At 57.6% G+C, this 9,677-nt stretch overlaps 1 protein-coding gene across 1 annotated transcript in view; it reads right to left on the bottom strand.

Moving 5' to 3' along the window:
• RARA (retinoic acid receptor alpha) overlaps positions 1–9,677 on the bottom strand; it is a 41,383-nt gene that overhangs the window by 22,166 nt on the left and 9,540 nt on the right. The window contains exon 2 of the mRNA XM_014466196.2: positions 7,117–7,656. Within this exon, the coding sequence (XP_014321682.1) occupies positions 7,117–7,294 (178 nt within the window). The 5' untranslated portion in view covers positions 7,295–7,656. The remainder of the gene's footprint in view (positions 1–7,116; positions 7,657–9,677) is intronic.

Genomic DNA, 9,677 nt, shown 5'->3' with positions numbered 1-9,677 from the left:
AGACTGGCCGCCCGCCCGATGCCGGAACCGCAGCCCGTAGCGGGTGCCTGGGCACCTATGCGTGCAGCGGGGACTCTCCTCCCGCAGCCCTGCGGGCTTCCGGTGAGCTCAGCGCGGCCCAGGGTGTCTCCCACCTCGGCACCAGGACCGGCCCCCGCCGCACCGCCCAGCCCTGGAGGGATCCAAGGACGGGCCGGTGCTCCCAGCTGACCACTTCCTCTGGAGCCTTGGGGCCTGTTCACCGGAGAAAGGCCGGGTTGGGTAGGTCCGCGAAGGAGGGCATGTTCCTGGAGGAGCGGGTATCCCAGGGCTCCCTCTACCCTTCCCTCCTCCATCCCCAAAGGGGACGGGAATCCACCTGCTTCCCAAGGATAGTCTTCTAGAAGCCAGGTTCTTAACCTACGCAGACGTGTATTGTCACTGAATCCTCACAGCTACTCCAAGAGAAAAGCAGGCATTATTCCTGTTTCTCAGCAAGGCTAGGTGGGCTGCCCAAGTTCACACTGCCAGTAAAGGGTGGTGTATTTGAACTTTCTGCTGACGAAGCCCATATTCCTACCATGCCAGGCCAATTCAAGAAATAAAAATGTATTTTTTTGAGCACCTCCTTTGTGGACACTCTGTTGAGCCTGCCCTTGCAGTCCTTATGGAGCAACAGCCATTAAGCAAATATTTGTGATTATACGTGTGTGTGTGTGTGTGTGTGTGTGTGTGTGTGTATTTGCAAACTGAGATAATTGGTAGTATGACACAAGTATAGCGTGCTTTAAAGAATTAATGTAGGTATTGATGGGTCAGGGAGGACCTCAAAGCAGAGACCTAGTTAGTCAGGCAAAGAGTAGGAAGAAGTGCAGTCTCAGAAAGAGCCTGTGCAAAGGTCCTGGGGTTACAGAAGTTGGTGAGTTCATTCGAGGAACCGGCAGAGGAATAGGGTAGATGGAGCATAAAATTCAAGAGGAAAAGGGGCACAAGACCAGGCTGGAGAGAGTGCTGAGGCCAGACCACGTGGGCTTGTTAGCTTCGTTGAGACTTTTGGATTTTATCCTAAATGCAAGGAGAACCCACAGGAAAATCCCAAGCAGAGGAGCGGCAAGATCTGAGTTATAGCATTATGAGATCCTTCTAGCAGATACGTGAAGAATGGATTGTAGGAGGGCAAGAGAGACCAGTTAGAAGCTACTGCAGTCGTCTGGACAGCACACAACGGTAGTGCAGTCTAGGAAACTGGCTGTGTTGATAGACAGGAAGGTGGATTCTGGAAACTTTTTTAGAACCTCACCTGAGAACATTTTTCCATTGACTTTTAGAGAGAGTGGAAGGGAAGGAGGGGTGAGGAGAGAGAGAGAAACATCAATGTGAGAGAGACACATAGATTGGCTGCCTCAGGTATGCGCCACAACCAGGGCAGGGATGGAACCTGCAACCCAGGTATGTGCCCTTGACCAGGAGTCGAACCCACAACCCTTTGGTGCCCAGGCGGACGCTCTAACCACTGAACAACACAAGTCAGGGTTTGAAACTTTTTGAGGGTAGAATCAAGGGGGTGGGGGGTGAATGGGACTAGGAAAGGAGATAGCAAAGAGGACTCATGTGTGGCTTGTGCACCCGCAAAGTTCCTGAGACTGAAAAGTAGAGACGCCTCCTGGGCTGGGGAACAGGTGGGTGTGGGGCTCCAGTGTGAGGTCTCACCTACATGAGGTGTGGGCTGCAGGTGGAACGCAGGGTCCGGGGCACGAATGCCAGCCTTGGCAGCGAATGAGATCGCTGGGGAAGCAGACAGATGCTTACGGCCCTTGGTATCTCTCCTCCCAAATGACGTAGCTCCTGGCACCAGTTATGTTCTAGGCTCTGTGTTCACCACGGGGAGGTACTCAGGGATCTGAGACTGTCCCTGCCATCAAAGGCCTCGGGATAAGGAAAACATCTCCTAAATGATGCTAGCTCACAGCAGGAGCTGGGTGGGGAGAAGTCACTTCATGGCAGAGATGAGTGTTGTCAGAGAAAAAAATAAAGACCCACAGGCGTTCAAAGGAGGGCGAAAGAGTGTAGCAAGTTCTGGGGAACAGCTCTGAAGGATGGATAGGATTTCCGGAGCTGAAGAAGGGGAGCAGTTGGGGGTGAGATGCCGGTTCTGGGCGACAGCAAGGTCATGGGACAGGTCAGAGCCGAACACAGTGTCCTGGGGCAGAGAGAGAAGATGGGGAAAGGAAGGCCAGCCCGCTGGTGGGTGCTGGCAGCTGCTGGCCTGGGGTCCTCCTGCAGCAGCCCCCACAGCTCCCCTGGGGCTGTGTGCTTAGCAGGCCCTCAGCAGTTGTGGGCTCAACTGAACTGGCCCCCACTTGTGCCAGGCAGGGCTCCCTCCTGTCCCCAACCCCATCTGGAGAGGATAATAAACAGGAAATCATGAGGCTCTGAACCAGACGGACATCAGGTCCCAGTACGGGGTGGCCATCCCCCAAGACAATTCCTGGCTCTACCCGCCCCTCAGCATCGCTGCTCATCACTCCCAGGGCACTGGAAGCTCACCCAAGCCTGCACCCGCAAGCAGGTCACCGTGGCCTCACAGCAACCCGCCCAGCCAGAGACGGATGAGGAGTGTTGCTTTAAAGAGGAGGAAACAGACTTAGAGAGCGTTTGGGTGACCTGCCCAAGGCCAAACAGGAAGAGCTCTCCTGTAAGACTGCTGCCCACAAGAGCCCTGGTCTGTGGGCTGGTTGAGGTTCCCAGGACCCAGTCGTCAAAATGGGGAGGGGAGGGCCTCTGTTTCTGATCTGGTGAGGGCTGAGGGCCTCCAGTCCACCCTGGGAGGCCCAGCTCCACGAAGGAGGAAGAGGAGGAGGAAGACGGCGGTGTGGGCACCACCCCAAAGTCATTTGCAGAAGGGAAACCTCTTCCTCTTTCTACATAGGCTACCCCTGAAGAGTAGTCAGGCCTTCACTGGCACATCCCCACGGACGCACAGCCCTTACCATGTCCCAGGCCTTGGCCAGTCTAAGAGGGCAGGCTTCCTTCCCGGAGTCCCTCCCCCAACCCTTGCTGGGCTCCTGCCCAGAGGGGGTCTGTGCATTATTAATGCCGCCAGATAAAAGGTGAGGGGCCCCCTTTTCATTCAAAATCCCATCCAACTGTCTTGGCTGACTCTACATTTTGGATCCCAGGAAAGGCATCGTCGCTAGCTGTACCCCTTCCCCCTGTCCAGGGCTGCCCCTCCTATTGTCCAGGGAAAGAGCAGGCAGGAGGGAGGGAGGGAGGACGCAGCCTGCGATGGGGGGAGAGTGGCAGAGGAGACAAAGAGGGGCAGGGCACACCCCTTCCTCTGACTCCCCAGGGTCCCAGGCCCTAGGGCCATGCCCCAGTCTCCAGGCGCACACAGCGAATAGGGGACAGCAAGGAAAAGACTGAGCTGATCTTTCGGGGCTCCCATTTCCGGCTCCTCTACTGACTGCTTCCAGCTTCCCCGCCCCCACCCCACACATTGAAACAAAATAAGAATATGAACTGTGGTTTTTACACTCTGTTCCTACAGTGTCTGTCTGGAGATGGGGGAAGGCTGCCTGCTGAGCTCTGCGAACTCCCGCGGGCGGCAGTGGGTAGACTCATTTTGGGGCGCCGCGGGACGGGTGTGAACAGATTGTATCCGCTGCTTCCAGGACAGGATGGAGATCTGGCCCAGGCCTCTTATCGCTCTCTCCCTCCAGCCTTCAGAATCCAAAACAGAGAAAGAGAGGGTGAGGCTTGGGGGTGCTGCCTTCGCCCCCTACCGGGGAACGGCGGGAGTTCCAAAGGCAGAAGCAGGGCCTCAGCCGAGGGGGGATTTCGGCAGAGCCGCTGCCCCCTCTGGGCTTCCCACTCCCAGGAGTGCCCCTCAAAATACCCTCTCCCACAGCTGCCAATCCAGTTATTGGAAAACAGCCCAACTTTCCCAGCCACTGAACCCAGTCACACCCTCCATCAAAGCTGCTTCCTCAAGTGTAAATGGAGATAGTGTCCCTCTCCCAGGATTGGGGGATGAAGATTGTAGACCAGAGATAAAGTCCCACACACAGGAGGTTAGCAACCCCCCTACGAGGGCCCGGGGCCCTTCTCACTGTCACAATAGCTGTGCGACCACAACTAGACGGCAATGACCACCTGGCCTGATCTCAGCCCTCTTAGGGAGTTCTGGTAATATCCCTGCTTTACAGCCGGGGCAGCATGCTCAGAGAGGTTATCAGATCGATTAGTGACAAAGCCTGAACCCAAACTACCCTACCCCACAGAGGAATTTCTGGGGGAGCAACAAAAAAGGCAGGTTAGTCTCCCCTCCAGCCTAGATGATAAGAATTAGAGGCCTTCCCCTCCCCAAACACACAGCATAATCCACAGACCACTCCCCCTGAAACCCTCTATGCCCTAAATCAAGGCCCCTCCAGCACACAAGCTGTGATACCCCTTCCCCAGCTCCCCCAATTGGATTTCCCCAAAACACACTCAACTCTGTGACCCCCTCACCCAATACACATAAACCATTAACTCCCTTCCCAGCACACACCCAACCCTGACCCCACCAATCCCTTAAGCACACACAGCCCTGACCCTCACCACAATGCACACAGAATCCAGCCCTCCACAGCAAATACCAGTCCTCGCAGGAGACCGAGCCCCAGGGGCTGGTCTGGGGTAGAGAATCCTGTACCATCTCGGGGACCTTCCTGAGAGACCAGCAGGGCAAATACCCCAAGAATATTTATGTCCTTCCATAGGCCACCAGGTCTCTGAAGGGGACACCCAAGGCACCCAGGGCCCAGCCTCCTCTTGGGGAGAAGGATGGGGGGGTGGGGAGGGAAGGTCCCAACACCTTTGTTGGTGGAAGTGGGAGGAGGGAGCCTCATCAGCGAGGTTTCCTACAAAAGGGTGGCAGGGGGTCAGAGCCCATCAGGGCTCCCTGTAGGAATGGGGCAGCAGGGGCAGCAGGGAGGGCGGCGCTGCCCCATGCATGGGAATTTTGATGTCATGCTTCCTTACCCGGAGCTGAGAGCCAGGCCCCCAGCTCTGCATAAGAAGGAGGGAGATGGTCCCAGGAAAGGGGAAGGTTAGGGAGAAGCTGGGAAGCAGGGGATCTGGGTAGGAAGAGTCGCTGTTGTTGTTGTTGTTGTTGTTGATGAGGAGGAGGGGGAGAGGAGCAGGGAAAGCCACAGGCTCCCGCAGGGAGGGGGCAGGAAGGGGCATTGCCTAACCTGGGTGGAGAAAGCCAGAGAAGCCTTTACTTGCCTGAAATGTGGGCACCCCACCCTGGGGGGAAAGGTTACCAGGGTGGGAAGTGGGGACCCGGAAGCCCTCCCCACCCACCTCTGAGAAAGAGGAAGAAGCTTGCAACATTCAGAGGAGGGCAAAGCATGCACTCCCCTGGCACAGGGCAGGGCAGGGCCAGCGGCAGGCCCCCTCCCACCCTCAGTGAGGCCAGGCCCCCGGGGAGCAGTGTCGGGGCCTCTGCTCCCATCACCTGGGGAAGGACAAGTTGTCCACAGACACCAGGTTACAGCCCCCGACTTCTTCCCTAAAGAAACCCCACCCTGCAGGAAGTAGAAGCTCTTATCCGAGGTGGAAACAGGAGCCCCAGTCCCTGTAGACACAGCAACTACCCAGCAACTACCCCATATGATACTGGGAACCACAGCCACACCCACCCACTCCCTGGCAACCCTGAACCCAAGGACTGGCCTCGCCATCACCTGGCACCCACTGGAAAGCCGGGCCAGAATCGGTTCCGACTCCCAGGTCACTATGCCACCCGCCTCGCATCCTATGTGAGGAAGACAGGAGAGAGGAAGGAAACAGAAGACAGAGGTGTGAGAAGGGGTGGTGGTGGAAACTGAGGCAGTATCTGACTGCCCCCCTGCCCCAGGGTTTAAAGGGGCACGGGCATAGAGCTCCTACTCCCAGCAGCTGGTGGGGCCTGGGAGGAAGGGGGCCATGGCGGAGCCAGAGGCGGCCACCAGGAAGCGGTGGTGGTGGGCACTGGGCCAGTGCGGGCAGTGAGGCGCCCAGCCAGGGCCTGCCCCAGGGACAAAGAGACTCCCTGGCTCTGGGGAGAGCGCGCTGCCCCCGCACCGAGAAGGGGGCACTGACCCCGCCAGACCAGGCTCACAGGGCAGTGATGCCAGGCAGCTTGCCAGTGGCTGCGGGAGGGGCAGTGGGTGCCCAGGGCAGGGTGTTCAGTCCCTGCCCGCCAGGAGAGGTGGGACACGTTTCCCAGGTCAGCGACTGACCCACCAGCCTGCTGGTCCATGCCGGTCCACGGTCTATTCTGCTGCTTCCACCCCTCCTCCAGCCCCAGGCCAGGCCCCGGCTCTGCTCTCTCCTCCCCCCCAGCCCTGGCCTGGCGCCCAGCTGGGCCCTGGGGGCCAGAGTTACTGTAAGCGGCCTGGCAGGCCCGAGGCCTGGACTCTGCCAGCTGGCCGTAGCCGCCGCCACCTCCCACTACCTGGCTCGGCCAGCCAGGGAAGGGTACTGAGACCCCCGTCCAGCAAACAGGCAGCCCCCATGGCAGAGGGAGGAGGCAGAGAGAAAACACAGGCCCTGCCAAGACCACGCATGTGTCCACAGCCAGCGTCCAAGCCCAGCGCCCCTCCTGGGACACTTGCCCTATCCCCCAGGCTGCTGCTGGGTCCCTCCCTCTCTCCCTCCCCACGGGGCGGAGCTGGCCCTGGGAGGGGGTTCCAGCAGCCTGCCCCTCTCTACTCCGTCAAGCCCTTTCCCTCAGAGACGCTGGATGGGGTGGGGAGTAGGTGGGTGCTGCTCTCAGTAGAGCTGCCATTTCCACCAAATGTCGAGAGGTTTGTTTACTCGCCTGCAGGCTGTGTGTCCAGTCCTTGGAGCTATTTATAAGGTCCTCAAAGACTCGGCACAGAAGAGGGCTGGGGGGCATCGCGGAACAACATTGTCTCCCTCCGCGGCCCCAGCATCGAACAACCACGTGATCAGCCTACAAGCCTTTCCTCCTGGAGCCCCCCAAACGATGTGTCCCTTGTCCGCAGAAGACCTCGCTGCTGCAGCAGGACAGATGTACCCAGAGGCCAACCCCCAGGCCTGCTCCCTCCAGGGCTCCCCCACCCAGCCTCCCATCACCCCACTTACTGGCTGGGGAGGGTGTGCTGTAGCCACTAACTGGAAGCTGGTGCTGGAGAGTGGTCAGAGCGCCTGGCGGGGAGAGTCCACCCAGCATCGGGGGGAAGAAGAAGGCGTAGGGGGGCACCGGGTACCCATTGAGGTGCCCTCCCCCAGGTGTCGGACAGGAGCTGCTGTTGCTGGCCATGCCCAGCAGCCACAGTCAGGAGGCAGGCAGACAGTCTGGCGGAAGGCTCCGGCGGGCTTCAGGCCGCCCCTCCTCGGGGCATGGGGCCTGGGCCCGAAGGGGGCTGGGGTGGTCAGCCCACCCCCCCTTCTGTCCTGGGGCTGCTGTCCAAGGCTAGCAGGCTAATCTCAGCCGCCTGGAGCCCCCACGCTAGCTGGGGGCCAGGGCTTGGGGGACGTCCCAAGAGCTGGTCCTTTGGTCAAGCAGTTCTGCAAGCTGGCACTTTCCTGGGGAGGTCCAGAGCTGGCCTTCCGGGCGCCGAAAAGGATGCCTCTCCTAGGTGGGCCCCGGCTAGGCAGCTGGGGGGGCCATGTCCTGTGACGCTGCAGAGAGAGGAAAGACAGGTGAGTGGGCACAGAGGAGCGGGCACACGGGCATTCCCCGTGGAGCTCCCCAACCTGGGCGGCCGGAGATTTTCCTGTGGCACCCGGCTGAGCAGACAGCTGGCACCATGCCTGGCTGGCAGAGACAGCCTGGGAGCAGGGCCCAGACGCTGCTGGGGGTGGCAGGACAGCACAGCCAGGCTGGGGAGACAGGGGCAGAGCTCAGAGCCGCAGAAGGCCTCTCACCCACAGTCCTGCGGGTAAAGGGTCTACGGTGCCACCCCAAAGGTTCCCTGTAGCAGAGGCAGGCAGCTGAGCGCCTTCCCCCAGCGTGGGTTACCTGAGGTCAAGATGCAGAGAATGAGGGCTGGAGGGGAGCAGGGAGGGGGAGGAAAAGCCGCTTCCCTAAAGCACTGGCACTTCTCAGAAAAATGACTCCTAAGCCAGGGGCCCCTCTTACACCACTTCCCCCCCCAAATCCAAGCCCCAGCACCCCAGATGGGTTTGTCCCACAGGCCAGGGGAGGAGGCCTGTTTACATACGTGAAAATAGGGAAATGCGAACTGCGGGCTCCTGGGCATCACCCCCAGTGCCTAACCTAACAGCAGGATGGGCTGGGTGGGCAGGGCCTACACTGAAGGGGTGAGGGAGGCTGATCTCAGAGTTCACCCACAAACTCTGTCTGCAGAGGCAACATCCCTGGAGGGGGCGAGGGGTGGGCCACAGATGAAAGGCCAGATGTCCCCCACCAGTGTGTACACAGATCCACACCCTGTTTGAACAGCTGGGACCAGAGGACACGCATAGATAACACCATGGGGGAGAGAGAGACAGAGATGAACCCAGAGGCTCCGTGACACAGTCAGACAGACAGCGAAGAGAGAAAAAGAGAAGCAGATCCACAGCAGAGGCTTCCCACCCACTTGGGCTCTACAGGACATACATACCTGAATACACGTAAGTGCATGTCTATATACATACATGTGTAGGACATACATGAAAGACAAAAGAAAAGACAGCTACACACACACACACACAAAGAACAGCCAATCAAAAACACAATGAGATACCACTTCACATCTACTACGATGGCTATAATAAAAAAGACTGACAATAACAAGTGTTGGCAAGGATGTGGAAAAACCGGAGCCCCCATACATTGCTGGTGGGAATGTAACGTGGAACGGCTGCTCTGGAAAACAGTATGGCAGCTCCTCAAAGGGTACACAGCGTTAGCATCCTATAATGACCCACCCATTTCACTCCGAGGTATCTACCCACGAGAGATGAAAACACCAGCCCACACAAAAACTTATACATGGCTGTTCATCACAGAATTGTTCATAACAGCCAGAAAGTTACCCCAAATGTCCACCAACTGATGAATGAAGAAATGACACATAGATCCATACAATGGAATATTACTCTGCCATAAAAAAGGATTAAAGCATGGATAGACACTACAATATGGATACACCTTAAAAGCATTCACCTGGTTCTAAAAGACCGTATAGTGTTTGATCCCATTTACATAACATGTCCAGAATAGGCGATTTATAAAGACATAAAGTAGATTGTGGTTTACCAGGGGCTGGGTGTGGGTTTGAGGAAAATGGGAAGTGACTGCTGAGAGTACGGGACCTCTGTTCGCAGTGATGAAAATTTTCTAAAATTGATTGTGGTGGTTGCACAACTCTGAGTATACTGAAACCATTCAACTGTACACTTTAATGAGTGAATGTTATGGTATTCGAATTACATCTCAATAAAGCTGTTAAGAAGAAAGAGAGAAGGGAGGAAGGGAAAGGAAAAGTCACGGGGCCACAGAGACCCAAAATAAGGACTGCCTCCCTTTCCAACCCCGTCCCCCCAAGCTCGAGCCGTCCCAGGTTCCAAGCTCCAGGCTCCCCAGCTCAGACCTGGAGTCCAGTGGACAAGCACATGGCCAGCATTTGGCTGAGGACCATGCCTGGGAAGGGGGGGTTCCTGCCAAGGCCACTGTGGACGGGGCCAGGCTTCTG

Source organism: Myotis lucifugus, unplaced genomic scaffold (assembly GCF_000147115.1).
Source record: "Myotis lucifugus unplaced genomic scaffold, Myoluc2.0 scaffold_329, whole genome shotgun sequence".
NCBI lineage: Eukaryota > Metazoa > Chordata > Mammalia > Chiroptera > Vespertilionidae > Myotis > Myotis lucifugus.
The sequence above is the reverse complement of the archived record's forward strand: the minus strand, read 5'-3'. Positions and strand labels throughout refer to the sequence as shown.